Consider the following 17,217-nt stretch of genomic DNA (forward strand, 5'->3'; position numbering starts at 1 on the left):
TTTTGCATTTGAATCTAGTAGCTCAATATTTTGCTGTCAGTTTTCCCACTAAGAAAGTAAAATTAATTATAAATCATTAATTATGAAAATAAAAATATATCAGAGTCTTATCTTAATAAATTCTAAAAAAATCCTAATAAATCCTAAATGCATATGTAGTCTTGTATGTAACAAAAATAAGCAGCCAAAATTTATAAGTTTTCATTTCCAAAGAATTAAAAACCGGATATTTGTTTGAAAGTTAAAAACTAATGTAATTAACTTTAATTTTAAGCACTGTAATTCTTAAAACAGCATAATTCTACGACATTTACAATATTAGTTTCATCATTTTTTGGTGTTAAGAAACTATACATATAAATCAAAATAATGGAACCTGTAGTAACTTCTCGGCGAAATTTTAATTTGGCCCCTCAACAAGAGTTTTTAATGCAAGGTAGCATAATGGATACGTCGTGTGAAGTATTACTGCATCGATTAAGAGGTTTATGTGACAATGCTGACGAGAATCCTGAGACATTTCATGACTATGAGATGGTGTTTCAAATACGTGAGTATGTTGTGGACTAAGAAGAGTATATTAATTTGACGAACTTCTTTAAATTAACATTGTAATTTTTTAAAAATATATTTATAAGACTTAACTTTTTTACTCTATTTGTAAAATCCCAAATGATTAATAAACCAGGGTTGGCAAGTTTTTGACACATGACGGTTTTTACCAGTTTATACCATGGTTTTTACCGTCATGTCAAAAACCCCTCTGTCAAAAATGTCAAAAACCCATAGTTTTGGTAAAACTGTATTTTTGAGTTTAACTGCTTGTAATTTAAAATTAATTCATTTTAGTCAATAAAATTAGAAAAAAAGTTGTTAAAAGATATTTAACAACAGATTCTTGCATTTTCCCAACATGATTACATCAAAACATACTATTTGAAGTAAAATATTAGGATACTAAAAAAAAATTTCAACATTTCCGAGCATCATTTTGTTTGGCATATTACATTACTGAAGAATGTCAAGTCATTCTTGACTTAGAGTTTGTTAGTAGTTACAAGTTTTGAAAGTTTTGTTTAGCTTATTTCTAATATTTAAGAAGTGCCAAATTTTAAATTCTTTTTAGTTCTTGAATTTATTAATAGCTCCAAGCTTTGTTGTTTGTTTGTTTGTTTGTTTGTTTGTTTGTTTATTTCTAACAATTAAGAAGTGCAAAATTTTGAATCCTTTGCAAATCAAGCTATAATGATAAAAATAAGTATCACTATTTTCAATAAGTAAATTACAGTATTACTGTATGAATGTCTATCCTTCTACAGGAATGCATGTATATAGTTGCAGAATCAATAGCAATCATTTACAACATTCATTTATAAAGGCAATTATGTGAAAATAATATATTGTCCGCTACATGCCATAAATTTAAGAAAACAGTAGGTTTTTGACGGTTTTTACCGGTAAAAACACGGTTTTTACCACTGTCATGTCAAAAACCCAACCCTGTAATAAACATATAATTACACTTACATCTTATTATTACACTTATTTACGAACAGGTGGATCTACTGGAACACCTTTGGTTGTAAGAGCCAGGCAAGCCTTAGATCATCCTGAAATGCCTTGGTAATATTTATTCTATTATATAGATTATAGTCATTAATCATGCAGAATGTATACATTTATTAATTGTGAGCTATGTTTTCTTTGCTAAACTTGGCACATTTAAGTGTTTATCAAGCCTTGTTGTAGTAACTCTTTGATATTGTGCGTGTGTTAAATCATGTAGTTCAGAATACAGTTTTTTGAGGGATATTTCGGTATCTTGATTATGCCAACTACAATTGCCACTTCAAAAACAGATGTTTGTCGATGGGTGTCTATGAGTTATATCCTTGAAGTTGGTACTATTCTGTGATGTTTTTTTTTTTTAGTTTCTCACAGCTGCTGCCCAGAAATTGCCAAAACTAGGCGATTATTCTGCCACAGATCACAATACGGAAATCTTCACGTTTTTCTCTTGAAGTTTATTTCTTATGAAAGTTTATTTTATAATGTGTCTTATTTTTATTCTCTGACTGATTTTTGAACAAAATTTTTCTGTCATCCCATTTGTGCATTGTATGATTTTCCTTATAAACAAGTGTAAAAGAAAATACATCTATATGCATCTGATATTGATTTGTAGAGTGTCATAGAATATATTTTATTGTTCTTTAATATTTGATATGAAATGGTACTCTGCATGTTCTTTTTAGAAAATTTATGTTTAAAAAGTTTTTTTCTTAAGATTTTATTACTCTATATCTGTGATTGAACATACAAGGAATAATTCTAAAGATTAGATTTTAGATTTGTTGCCTTTATTGTTAAATTACTTTTGACTTCCTAAATATAATGATATTTTCAAGTTGTTGTTTTTATTGTTGGTAAAATTATCCTTGATTAAAAAAGTAAAATATTCGTTATGATAAAATAACGTGCATGACTTCTCTTTCATATTATTTCCACATGTAATTTTATTTTCAATTCTACTTTAACAAACTAACTTTTATTATCTAATTATAATAATTAAAATATGGAAAGTATCAATTATACAGAAATTTCTAAAGCATTTACAAATGTTTTGCATATTAGTAATTTGAGTAAAATTGAAACTATTACTTATGGAAACTCTAGTCTTATATTCAAGAATCAATTAAAAAATCATGTAAACTTCTCAATTAATGAATTAAAAATGATCATAAATTAAAAATAAATTCATGATTATATAATAAATTATAAATCAATTAGAAATATGTTATAATTTTGACTGTCCTGCTGTTTTGTTATATCTCTAATTTATTTTATATGTATTTATATTTTAACTTTACATTCTATATTCACTTCTGTTATGATTAAAGTTCTGTTATGATATTTTAGGCATTTGAGGTATATAGGTCAACCAGAAATTGGAGATAAAAACAGAGCAACAATGATTCGTAGTTGCATCGATATAGATACATCCAGCAATGTAGTTCAATTCCTTAATGAGCTTGGATTCAGGTAAAAAACTTTTTCTTTAAGTAGAACTGTTTCAATGTTATACAAATAATGAACATCTATAATTTTTCATACTTAATATATGAACTATGCCAAATTCAGAGTTGCTGAAGTTAAAAGAGGTTGTTGTAGGTGAAGTTTTGTTCTTTGAATGTCTAAATTAATTAGATATATTGTGATTGAAAATTTGAGTTAATTTGAAAATTGCATTAAAAGAAAGTTAGCTAATCTAAATTCATTGTAATTAAATTTGTTTTTCTGTCAAGAATAATAATCTACTGCATGATTTCAATTTTCAGATTAGATTATGAATTTGTGCTGAAAGGTTTTATGTTCCGTAAAGGAAGAATGAAAGTAACAGTTGCTAAAGTCTGTCGTGTAAGTTCTAATGTTAAATTTTATTTATTATTTTTTTTAAATACAATAATTACTGTTTTAATTTCTTATTATCTTTATTTTCTTATCTTTAGCTGTTGCAGCAAAATAATCCAGACAGCATTGAACCAGTTTCACAATCATATTTAGTAGAACTGAGTGTAGTTGCTCCATCTGGACAAGTAAATATTTTTCTTTCTTGTAATTGTTATTTTTCTATATTTTCAAACGAGTCTGTTCTTTTTTTAAATAACTTAGTTTTATCCATTAACTTTATAAAATTAACATTTTGACTTCTCTTATTGCAAAACATATTGTCCTGTTATGTTCACACAATACTATTCAGTGGATTTTCTTTTTGCCAGTTTTATCAGTTCATGTTGTTATGTAAATGTAAGCATATGTTACTTTATGTATATTTGAGATGTTTTGTAAACAAAATTTTAGGAGATATCTGTAAATATATATTTTTTTCCCCTTTCCACTCTAAGGAGTTACAGCAAGAATTGAAAGTTTGTTTGATGGCCAAAAGTAGTACTTAAAATGAAGGAATTTAATTTTCTCTATAGTTGGCATAAAAAAAAAATGATTCTTACTATTTTTGGCATAAGTTATTATGCACGTTCTTTGACTTCATCTCTGTAAATCAAATATTTTCAATCTGAAAGTCTTGGAAGCAATAAATATCTTATGTAGGCAGGTAATGTCATAAAGTATTTAATTAACAATTCACTTTTGTTGCAAATCCAAGAATTTTAGTGTAAATTTTATTATAACTAACAATGTTTTAGTTAAAATAAATTTGTTTAAATTTAAAATAATTTGCTACTTCACAGCATTGAAGAAATGATTAAATAGATTGACTGGACAAAGCTATACCATCCAATAGTGATTGACATTTAGGTGCAAAATGAAAATTTTAATTGTAAATACTATGTTATGCTTATTATACATTGTGTTGTGCTTATTAATAATAAAGTGGCTTTTTCAATTTTTTTTTTAAAAATTTGCTTGGAACAATTTGATTAACCTTACAATCATTTAATTTATGTCGAACAAAATATCTCCCTTTCAGTGTTTTTATTATTTATTTGATTGTTAATGAACTAAATTATTAATTCTGGTCATAAATTGCCAATTATCAAAAGTATTAAATAAAAGTTATTGGTTTTTGTAACCATTTTTTATATTGATTTGTTATAATCTAGTTAAAGTAATCATTATGGGAAAATTAATTAGTAATTAAAGATCTCAACTCTAGAGGTTTGATATAGAAGACTTAACAAAAAATGACAAAGATTAAAGAAATTTTTAATTTTTTTAGGTTAAGCATTCTACATAAAAGTTCAAAAGTTGTTACTTGGTCAAAATTATGGAAACACTTCTATACTAACTAATTTTTTTTCTTCATATGATTTAAGAAGTTCTCAGAAAATTATTTTATAATTTAAGAAGTGTTTAGGTCATGTGATTTTTCTTACATATCAATAAAGTTTAGATCTTTTATAGGTTTTTTACAACCAGCAATAAATTACGAACAGAAATTAGAGTTTTTGAGCATCTTATGCCAGAAAATGTAGCAATAAGCTTGTAACTTGAATCAGTTACTTTGGTTATCATATGCTATAACTGCACAAAAATTGGTAAACTTAGCTTAAATATTCATAAAATTATGAACATTTCTGTAAAAAAAAAAAAACTAATATTTTTGACTTTTGTTTTCATACTACAACTACAGATACAGTAATTTTTTTTAAATTTTAAAATCGTATTTGGTAACTTAAAAAAAAGAGAGAGAGAGAGAATCGGATTTGAATATCGGGAAAATTTAAAAAGTTTCTAGCAATTTTTTAAGCAGTATTTATGAATTTGGAAAGAAAGCTTTGAATGGTTAGGAGTTTTCAACAAATTTTATTTTTCACTAAACAAGTTGTATTAAAAATGACATTATAGAGGACAATTGACATTATATAGCATTATAGAGGACAATCCCTATTAACTTGGTTTTATTTCTTATTGCCATCACATTTTGTTGTCTAGACCATTATTTACTATATTATCATTTGTTATTAAATCTTTTTATATGATACAAAAGGAAAGCCCCATATCATTTAGAGCTTTCAATGCAAAAAGTACAAATGCTACTTAGAAAATTACTGAAAAGATATTCAAATCGGATTATTTTGGTAAGTTACCAAACATGATTAAAAAAAAAATTATGAAACTTTTTTTAAATATTTTCTGTGTGCACAATATGAAATAATTACTTTAACTACTCATATATTGCTTGGTATTTAAAAAAATGTTTTTTAAATGATGATTTTATTATTAATTAAAAATAACTCTAAAAAATTTGTTTAATTTTATTGAATATTTCTGCATTTATAATAAGAAAATATGCAACAAAAAATTATTTTTTATAAAATTTTCATATCTCCATAAATATTTAAGCTAAGCTTACAAAATTTTGTGCAGTTATTGCATATGATAATCAAAGTAATTGATGTAAATTACAAGCTTATTGCTATATTTTTGGCATAAGGTGTTTAAAAAAAACATTTCTCCTTACAGTAGTTGACACAAAATGTATTTTTATGATGTTATTTATCGACTAAAATATGCTTAAGTTTGTGTAACTGAAATTTAGAAAAACCCCAGTGCAAAGAGGCTGGTTTTCATCTGGACAGTTTCAGTTTTATTTGTAACTAAGTTTTGTATCTAAATAACACACAAAAGAAGTTGTATTTATTTGAACTGTAAAAAAATTTAAATGCTTGCAACATTCACTTCCAAAGCTGCACAACTACTAAAATTTATTTCAGATAAGTATAATTCTTTAAAATAAATAATGTATAGATACATGTTAAGCATTTTTTTTCATGTTTTTCAGGAAGCCTTGGCTGATGAAATGAAAGCCTTCTCTGAGCAGTTGAAACCGTATCCTTTATAAATGTGTTTTTCTAGTAGTGTTGAAATAAAATTTTGAAGCACACTTCTTTTAATGTATCTAGCAGAATTTTTCCATACTTACCCGGAGGTGCGGAATGTGTCCGATCGTGCGAACCTGGTGCGATGGAAATTTAAGCGGTATTGGGGTGTACGGTAATCTTAGGTCAAAAATCTGCAATCTTAGCGTGAAAAAAATATTGCTACAGAATTTTTTAACATAGAAAAAAATATAGCTTCAAAAAAACTTTCCTTGTAAAAAAAATGTAATGAAAAATTATGCCTGAAGAAAAAAAGCTTACAAGAAAGAAGAACAAGGAGTGCTGTGATGGAGAAGTGTGTAAGAATATAATTTTAACATTTATTTTTAGTGTAGTAGTATCTTATACAGTTTAAAAAATATTGTTACTGTGACTTGGAAAATCCATTTAATCTTATTCCATTCTATTATTTCATTACATTATAATTTTATATGTTAAAGATATTGCTCTACAGAGAAATTATTATGAATATTTAAAAGATCCGGCTAATCTTTCAATAGATATACCAATGTCCCTCATCAGTAGGGTATTGCTCACAAAGCTTTACAGTACCTTAGTAACTGTAAAACAAGATATTTGCAATACAACTCCTTTATCATATCATTAACCATTTATGTTTTTTTCTGCTATAGAATTGCAAAACTGATATTGGTATATTTCTGTTTTACATTTAATTTTAAAAACAATATCTGAAATTGATTGCATCTTCTCATTTTTCCAAATATTGTACATTTGGACATTATAAAATTTGCTTTTAAAAAACATCAATTACCATACTGAAATGTGACATTTTTTTCGATACTTTTAGTTGTTTTTTTATATTCTTTTAGTAGTACAGTGAGAAATACTTTTATTATTCTTAACAGAATTTCAGATTGGTACAGTTGGATAAGTTTGATCATCGACGTCTTCAGCATGTTTGATACAGAGCTTTTTAGTTTTAACCAGCTATTTCCTTAATGTGGTTTTCACTGTCAACATTGTATTACCATCAAAGCTGAAAATGGAATGTCTAATCATTCAGAAACTGACTCTTGCATTTCATCTGATTTCATGCAGAAACTGTTCATCAGCTTATATCATATTATGGTGTGATCAAGTTTATTGCACTTCCTAGAAGGGTTAAAATTAATTCATGTATTTAACAGTTTGTCATAAAATCCGTTTCATGTATTCAAGCACTTGTTTTACTAATTTTTTTACATGTAAATACAAAAATATAATAAGATTTCAGGGTGATAATTATTTATAACATATATTTGGTATAAAAGGTTATCATACTGAAATTTTTATCTTCATTAAATTTTACTATGTTTATTTATTGAAAGTGTTTGTATTTTCTTTCTTTTTCTCTAAATACAATGAAATTAGTAGTATGCAGCCAGCTCCAATAAAATTGGTGGATAGAGCTAGTAATTTTTTTTCCCTTTAAAAAAAAGTGCGTTGTCTATAAAAGTATTAAATATGTGTGTGATCCTTTTTATTCCCAAATTTTTTTTGTTATTCATAAACTCTGCATTTAGACAATTAGCAACTGTGAACATTTACTTTAGTAAAACTAAAGAATATGCTCTGGTAACAATTTTTCTCACTGTTCCTATAGTATTACTTTTTTGAAGAAAAAAAAAAGTTTATATCAACATGGTAAAAGGAATTTTTAATTGTTTTTTCATACTTAAAAATTTTTTAAAAATCATTTTAAATTCTTTAATTACTATTTTTGAAAATCTCTTCAAAAATACTTACCTATGTCAATAGTAGCAGCCAGATAATGTGATACAGGTGGAACAAATATACTTCAATGGCGTTACCGCAGTATGACTTAGTCTTTCACTGCACCAAAAATAATGAGATATACTGAAATAGATAATACTGTTGCTCAATTTGTATGTCACGTTCAATATAAAGCAGTGGTCCTAACCTATGGGTCGCGAAGCATATTTCTTTGGTCGCGCTGAGTCGAACCAAAAAAGTTAGTAATACCAACACCTAGAAGAAGTCATTGTGGCTTACTCAGCCTAATTTTGACTTTTTTTTGGGTTGCGACATGAACATATTTCTCAAATTTGGGTCGCTGCTTAAAAAGGTTAAGAACCACCGATATAAAGCATTGCCAGTTTCAAGGCAAATGAATTCGTTAATTTAGAATCGAAGCAGCAAGAGGCTGGAGCAAAAACTGTAAAAGAATAAGATGGAAAACTTCGGCCTACCTAAAACTTACTGTAGATTTTGAAGATAGTATTGTGCAGTTTCAATGCCATGTCATTGATTTACAGACAAGATATGCCCTTGAATTGAAGAATAATGAAAACATAGATTACATCCAGCTGTACTTTGATGGGCCACAGAATTATAATGTCATTTGAAAGGGTGAGAAAGAGGTGAAAATTTTGAATAAGAAAAACATAACACTATTATGCCGTGCATTACAGCAGACAGCCAACATTATTTAAGCCTTAAATCTCCTAATGAGGTGAACCTAGATTCTAATCCTAGCGAAAACTGGTGATACGAAATCCACATCTGGCTTGCACCGACCACAGTGCTGATGCAAAATATCCTCAGTGCTAGACGGATAATGGGTTAGAGTCCCCTTGCCGGCAGGTTAAACCTGGGAGCCTTTCCTCTTCATGCAACGTAAATGTTAGTTTCATCAAAAAGGCTTCGCCTAAGGCAAATTCTTCCTGATACTTGATCTAGGAGTTCTCTTGTCACCTGTACTGGGTTCAAGGGTACAGAGTTGAATATCGGTAGTCGAAACTCAAAATGTGGTTGGTTCTTCAGCAACGGTTATTAAAAAAAATGGCAGAAGTAACAACAAATCAAGAAGGTAAGTGCATTGAAACTTGTAGAATAAATATCTGTTGCTTGGAAAAAAAGTTTGTGACATAAGGAGTGATGTAACTTTTTGGATCATTTTATTATTTACTAGAGCAATTACAGGTACATATATGTATCTAAAAGTTTTAAATGCCCATAAAATATTAATTATTCACTATTTATTAGTTCTAATTTAATTTTTTTTGATATCATAAAATATTAGAAATGGGTTAACCTATTTACAACTTCTTTTCACAACAACATTTTGAGAATTTGGGGTGCAATCTAAAATCCCATAAATAGGATATGCATATATTTTGGCACACTTGTGCAATCAAATATTTGATTATTTTATAAAAGTACCAAAGTGATTCTTCAGAGATAGAAAAAGTATGTTGAAGTTTCCACCAATCGGCTAAGTCACTGATAAAAAATCTACTCTAATAGGTTCCAATTACTATTCTAATATTAAAATTTTTGTCTAAAGTGAACATAATAGTTCTTTAATATGTCAATAAACTTTAATGCAAGTAAGTGAAAATTATTTATTGTTAGTAAAAAAAAAAATGTATATGCAATGTTTTATCAAATTCCATACATTTATCAACCTGTACAGTTAATATTTAAATTACACATATCTAAATTGAAATAAACCATTTCTTAAATATTGTTTTTCAATAGACTAATTTAATACACATCAGCCATATTGTCTTCTAAAAACTTTTTGTACAAAGCCATAAACTTGGCCACAAAAGCTTCAATGTGATAAATAGCTTTACTCCCAAGTTGCAATCGGTGTTCATAAAAGGCTGCATGTTGTGTCACTTCACCTTTCAATTGTCCATCACAGTTGTTCACTAATTCTTTCAGAAGACCCTGAAACATGGACAGCTCATTTATAGAAGTTCAAATTTAGGAGAAAATATTTGGAAGTATCAAGCAAGAAATAGTACTTTTAAGAAGCTTACCTTAAAAATTATATCAGTTGGAATAAGATGAGAGATAAGTTCATATATCCTTGCACGAACTTCGGCTAACCTGAAATATAAAATCATAATTTAGTTTTTTTTTTTAAATCAAAATGTTTATGTTGAAAGTTTTAATATAAAAAGAGTACAAATAAATGTTATGCTATGTAAAATGGCTCAAAATATATTTAGAAGATGATTCCTTAAAATCTAAAAACTACAAACTCCCTCCTATGCTCACATAATAAAGTCTCTATATCCCTTTCCCCTTTTTTTCATTACCTTTGATTGCAATAACCAAATTTTAAAAATTTAACATGAAGCAAAATTTCAACTATTGCTACAACTGTTACTCTTGTTCTCTACGTTTTTTTCTCTCTGTATATGTATGATTCAGTGTTCTCCCTAAGCGTTCTTTTAAGAGCGGCCCACCCTGACTACTTTTTGATCGCCATAAACATGTCCCTTTGACCTTTTTGTGAAACTAAGCGGCAATCTCTTAAAAACACTGCCTTTTTATTCATATTCAATTTTTAAATAAATTCACTGTTTAAATAATAATTACATGCTGGTAAAATTATCTCTGTTTATAGGTTTAGTTCTGATTACTAGCACAAATATTTACTTTGTTAGGATTATTCTCAACTGGTTAAATGTTTAGAAGAATTTTTTTGGGAGGGGGAGGGGGATATAATTAAAAAAATTTTTTTTTAGTAAATACCTTTTTGTAAAAAAATATATATATATACCCTTAAATGTTTATTTTATGTTATTAAAAATGTTAGAAAAAAGCTTTCAAGCTATTTATTAATTCAATTTTTGCTAGTTTACTTTTTTGAAAGAAAAAAAAAAGTAAGCACTGAGATTGCTATTTCACATGCTTTAATTATTTTTATAAACTAAAATTTTTATCTTATTTTGATAATGAGAAAGAATTACTTTTTGAAATATATACACAATATAATATAATAGGGTAATTTATAAATTTTTGAAGATACAATTCAACTATTACATCATAATTTTGATAAATTTTTACTATATTAAATTATTGTCCTTTCAAAACTCAAAGTACCCTCTTCAGAGAGGAAGCGATTTGCCCTTTTTTATTCCTATGGAGAACTCTGTATGATTCTATGTAATTGTAACAGTAGTTGCCTTTTGATCTTGCAATTAGGAATAAAAAATATAAACTAAAATAGATGTTTTAATTTATTTCATAAATTTTAAAACTGACGAAATATTTTCCCCAAATTTAAACTTTAGTTCAAATTTGAAATGTAATTTTTTTAAAAATTTTTTGTTAAAATTGTTTAAAAAAAAAAAAGAAAAATAAAGGGATTTAAAGGTTTTACAGAAGCATTATTCAGCAAAAATAAGCAGATTATAAATTACTTCCCCCATTTATGGTGCTAGAGTAAAATATAAACAGTTCCTTATCAATGTTAATGAAGGATCTCAGAAAGTAATCAGTAGACCATTATTGTAGCTCAAAAGGGAAGTTTACAATAAATTTCATTGGAAAAGATTTAAATTGTGCTGACACAATTTTACCTTTTAGGACTCTGTTCTTGAACAATGAAATTAGCTGTATCTCTAAGAAAAATTTCCCAATCAGGTTCTACAATGTCTTGATCACCCGAAAATGGATACCTAAAAAAAGGAAAAAAGTAACAGAATTTTTTTCATGTAATTATTTAAAAATACCAATAGAGTCTAATCTGTTGCTTAATAAAATATTGTTTTTAAGGACATGACTAAAGAAGTTTTCCAATATGCGTTACACATTTCTAGATTTTTGTGCATACTAAGGTTCAGGACAATAACTTCTTGAATAGATTTTTAAAAATTCACAGTTCAATATTTTAAAATTATAATAAATTTTTTTAATCAGTTTGAGCATTATAAGTACAAAAATATCATGTAATGAAGTTCGATTGGAATTTTAATTTTGCATACATTGCACTTTTTGAATTTACTACATTGAAATATCAGCTAATAGAAATTTTTTTTTTATTGATTGCAAGATAATTAAGTAAATAATTAATTTCCATGCCATTTGATATTCATTATAAACAGCTTAATAATAAAAATGAATTGATATTGAAATTAATAATTTTTAGCATCAAATTAAAGGACTCTAACTAACATATCAAATACCAGAATAATTACATCGAACAAGATTGTGAAAAAAATGACTATCTAGTTCATTAATAAAACTTTTAATCTTTAATATTAGTTGAACACATAATAATTTTTATACAAGATTCTCTGAGAATTAAATTTGACTAGCACTCAATATATAAAATAATTAATTGATCAAAATAAAAACATGATTAAAATAATGTCAATCGAAGCTGCTTTAAAAATTGAAAAAAACATTATACATACTGTTGGACTCTACAAGCCTCACACATTAAAATAGCTCTTCTCAAATTCCGGTTACTTTTCTCAGCAATTCTTTGAGCAAGTTCAGAGGGTAACGAGAGGCACTCTTTTCGGCAAATATTTTGTAATATGGTTGAAATCTACAAAAGGGAATAAATTAAATTTAAAAAAAAAAAAATCTTTCAAAAAATTGGATAAGAAGGAATAAGAAATGTGTGCTGATTTATGAACCTCATTTATAGTGGGAGCTCCAACTCTTATACCAAGACATCTGCTTCTGATAGCGGGTATAACTTTACTACTTGAGTTACAACATAGGACGATGCGGCATGTTGTCATATACTTTTCCATAGTTCTTCTGAGTGCATGCTGAGCATCTTTTGTTAGTTTATCAACTTCCATTAAGACAACAACTATATAAAGAAACATTTTATAGATGTTAAAAATATATATCGAATAATGAAGAATTAAAACTGGCATAAAACACATATAATGTTTATAAAGACTTTTTATTGCAGAATAATGTAACTATGCATTTCGGGAAGAACAGGCTTCTCATCAGATGATAGGACACAATAAAAGAAAATAAGGAAGGTTGAAGAATGAATGAGGGGAAAATTCAGCGAAATGGAGTAGAAGAAGTTTAAATTAGGACAATATCATTGTAAATCCGATATCATTGTAAATGTATGTTTGAAATTTTGTATTTGAGTAATCACTTATTGCGATTTTCAATGCACCAATTTTATCTTTAACACACATTTCCGCATAATTTTTCAAATATGAGAGATTACATTGTGACAAGCTCAAACCGGGACAATTCCAGCTTAAATTTAAGTCATTTTTCTTTTACACAAAGTTCTTCAAATTTCAGCAGTTTACTTTGAATGTCATTTTTGACAGCATTCATTGGTTTTTAGACAATTTTTAAGTTGCTATTCAAATTCTGATATTCTCATAATTGATTTTCATGTGACTTGTCTATTTGTCAGAAATTTTTTTTCTTCCTGAAAAATAGTTGTATTTTTATAAATTTTCGTCACCATTTTTCTGTAAATAACAGCTTTCAGCTGGATTTTTTCTTCTTTTTTTGTAAGAAATAGTAGTCATTGTTGCCTCCCCTTGGTTTCAGCAGCAAATTGTCACATTTTAATCATCAGTTGAGGCCTTGTAATTCACAAAATATTTCATAAAAATGATTAGTTACTCTTTCAAAAGAAATATAAAAGCTCATACTTTCAACCTTATTTAGAGAGAAAAGTTTACTAGATTTACAACTTTAGTAAGCCTGTATATAACATTTCAATCAATTATGTATGGATCAAAAAAATACAAAGTTTAAAATCATATCAAATTAAAAGATTGCAATCTGCAATTTAAGAAATAGTTTTGTTGATGCAAAAAGTGGCTAAAAATCTGAATTAGAAGACTGAATTATAAACTTTTTTTAAAAAAATTCTTGGTAGTTATCAGGTATTCCTCAAAATACATTAAAATTAATTTTGAAACTAAAGATAAATCATGATTTTAATGAGTAACAAAAGATGCGGCAGATATGTCTTCTAAAAGACATAAGTTATCAATTTATGATATGAAATAAAAGGGTAGGTTCTTTCCATTGTGCTGTTTAAATAGATGATGAAACTATTGATTACAAAAGTCAATCAGACAGATGATCAATTAAACAGATTTCAGTTATTTATAAGAATATCGTACTGTGACTTAAAAAAAAAAAAAAATTAGTTTTAGATACTTGAAACATTTACAAAAAGGATTAAAAAATTATGCAGTGAAGGTAAATATTTATCAATTTCCCAATGGAAAAAAAACAAACAAAAAAAAAGCAATTTTTTCAATTTAAAAATTTATCTGTATTCCTTCTATACAGCTGCAAAAAATTATTTTTAAATTTAAAAGAAACATAACTTTTACTAAGAGAGCTTTACATTGATATTTCTTTTTACCTTGTTCTTTTTTTTTAAAATATTTGCTTACTTTTTCTTTTCTCTTTCCCTTTTCATTTTATATTTTCAACTTAATTCAGAAATATCGAAACTTTTTAGTCAACTTTACCTTTAAACTCTTTTTGTGTATGGCTGTCAAGTTGATGTGTTTGGGCAACTGTTTTTAAAAGTTCTTGGATGACAACACGATCATAGATACCAACATCACTGAAACAAAAGAAAATATAACATTTACAATTAGTTGAAAATGAAATAAAATAAAAACATTCTATCATGAAAAGTTTTTAGCGCAAAAGACTTAAAAATCATATAATACTATGGCTGTTAAAATATTAACCTAAAAATTTTACCACCTCATACAATTACAGGAGTAGAACAGCGTCATATTCGATTTTGAACAGAAAAACGTGTATTGGAACAAATAAATTCGGGTTTTGGAGCAGATAGGAGTGAATAATTTCTTCATTCATAACAGCATAATGCTTCCAACAATTAGGATTAATAGCACAGAAATTTTCATTTTATATCATAGTTATTACTGGAGTTCTTCCTCTCTGAATAGGACACTGAGTTTTGAAATGGCACTCATTTAACATCATAAAAATCTATCATAATGTGTAATAACTGATCTTTATCCTTGGCAATTTTTAAATAACTCTCTCATACTATTTCATGTGCATATTTCAAAAATTAATTCTCTCTCACTATCAAAATAAGAGGGAAATTTGTATTTTTTAAAAATAATTGAATGCTAAAAACCTTTGCTGTAGCCATACTCGAATTTCATTATCTTTTTTGGTAATCTATCACCCTAATTAAACAAAACATTCCAGAAAGTTGGCTGCCTGTTGAAAACTTTTCTCTCTCATTAATCAGAAGTAGCCAACTGAACGCTTTGACCAATCAAGGCCAAGGATAACCCAGAAAAATAAATTCTTCAAAGCAAAATGATAAATTCAATCTTCCTTCTTTCGTATTCTTCGAAACAGTATATGTTCTAATATTTTGCACATTTTCGATTATTTAAGACATTTTAACTAAGAGTATAATAAACAGATTAATATTAAATAATATTTTTAATCTTTTGAACAAAAGATCCAACTTTAATATGAAAATTTCTATTAAAGATATCTAAATACAGTACGAATTAAATTTTCATGTACCTGGGATTGACTTCAATGTGGTAGTTACTTGCAATAGTTATGACTTCAACTTTCCGCCTGGAAGGAGTTTCAAATACTTGATGTTCTATTTTTAATTTTTCTACACCAGCTCCATAAAGTTCCCGCAACAGGCACATAACTCTTGTTTTCTTACCAGCTCCAGGTGGTCCATATAGTAAAATGTGTGGAAAATCACCACTATTTACCTATTAAAATATAAATTTACAGGGCTACATAAGTCATAAATCAAAAGAAAAAGAAGGGAATTTTCCAATTGATATCTGCATCAAAATTATCTTTAAGTTTTGATGATCACACACAGGGAGCAGCAAGCAAAATACTTAAAATATAACAATAATTGGAGCAAACAGGAGAAATTCCTTCTGTATGGTACCTATTTGCACAAACTACCACAATTAAGATTCGAAAGGATTCTTTTTACTTAAATACAAAAAAAAAAAAAAATGCAGTGGTTTGGTTTGCAGAGGTTTAACTAAGTGTTAGGAGACATTCAAATATCATATAAGCATAATTTTGCCAACACTGGCCTCCCCTTTTGATAGAAGAAATAACCAAATTCTTCACCCTCCCATTTTAATGCTTGAAAATTCGCAACAACTTTGCTTGAATTTTCACTGCACTAATTTTGAACTTAATTCTAACAAAGATTGCATTATTAAATTCAAATAAAAGTGCAAGTTTGCATAAAACAAATTCTATGTTTCCCTTCATTTAATAAGAATTTTGACAATACATTATATATATAGGTAGGAATCTTTACTGTTCAAAACTGACCACTGAAATTTTTTTTTCTTCTAAAAATCCACAACTTTTTTTTTCCTACCAACTTTCAAAAAATTTTGAAAATAAAACGATTTCAATACTTTAAATGCAAACATTGTTCATTCTTGTCAACCAAAACCAAGCAAATCACGAACCCCCTCCCCTTTTTGGGTGCTTATATATTATTTAAACAGTCCCTTATACCCTTTGAGTTGATTTCCTTTAGACAAGGCTTTATAATTTCTTGCATGTCACTGGCCAGTTGTCAACTAAATTAGATTTTGATGCTTTTCAATCAATAATAAATTCATTTCTATAAAATATATGCTGCCTGTGAGAAGATATTAATATTTTACAGACAAAAAATTGAATTCTTATTTGATGATCAAACTTACTAATTTTTTTAAATGAATTGCTTGTTCTTTATGATAATCTAATTGCGATAAATTTTTTGGACGATGTTTGTCAACCCAAAGACTTCCCATATTGTAATAATTTCAATACTACAAATTCAGAACTGTAAGAAACTAGTAGGTTGAGAAAATTTTAGCACAAAATTCTCTTTTGTTTATGTTCGGTTTCCCTCTGGTCAATTTTACAGTTAACGAATATGTTATTTATGAGTTGAAACAGAAAACCGATCTTTTAAAACCGTCAACCCGTTTTTGTTCTAAATATATGCATTTTTTGAAATTAAATGCACTTGTTACGTTTGTACAGTTTTAAACGTTGA

The 17,217-nt window shown here is 27.3% G+C and overlaps 2 protein-coding genes across 2 annotated transcripts; one reads left to right on the forward strand and one right to left on the reverse strand.

Annotated features, from left to right (window-relative positions):
* Positions 1–19: 19 nt before the first annotated feature.
* LOC107454083 (mediator complex subunit 18) lies at positions 20–7,722 on the forward strand. The gene is made up of 7 exons (XM_016071137.4): positions 20–550; positions 1,557–1,623; positions 2,920–3,042; positions 3,339–3,417; positions 3,510–3,596; positions 6,305–6,351; positions 7,276–7,722. The coding sequence occupies exons 1-7, from the start codon at positions 370–372 to the stop codon at positions 7,322–7,324; spliced, it is 633 nt and encodes a 210-aa protein (XP_015926623.1). The 5' UTR covers positions 20–369; the 3' UTR covers positions 7,325–7,722.
* Positions 7,723–9,752: 2,030 nt separating this feature from the next.
* Positions 9,753–17,150, reverse strand: LOC107454092 (replication factor C subunit RfC38). Its single transcript, XM_016071149.3, has 8 exons — positions 16,880–17,150; positions 15,702–15,907; positions 14,648–14,745; positions 12,806–12,987; positions 12,578–12,714; positions 11,741–11,839; positions 10,190–10,259; positions 9,753–10,097 (listed from the first exon to the last, which is right to left on the reverse strand). Exons 1-8 carry the CDS (start codon positions 16,967–16,969, stop codon positions 9,909–9,911), a joined length of 1,071 nt encoding a protein of 356 aa, XP_015926635.1. The 5' UTR covers positions 16,970–17,150; the 3' UTR covers positions 9,753–9,908.
* Between the last annotated feature and the right edge of the window lie 67 nt (positions 17,151–17,217).

This window comes from Parasteatoda tepidariorum, chromosome 3 (assembly GCF_043381705.1).
Source record: "Parasteatoda tepidariorum isolate YZ-2023 chromosome 3, CAS_Ptep_4.0, whole genome shotgun sequence".
NCBI lineage: Eukaryota > Metazoa > Arthropoda > Arachnida > Araneae > Theridiidae > Parasteatoda > Parasteatoda tepidariorum.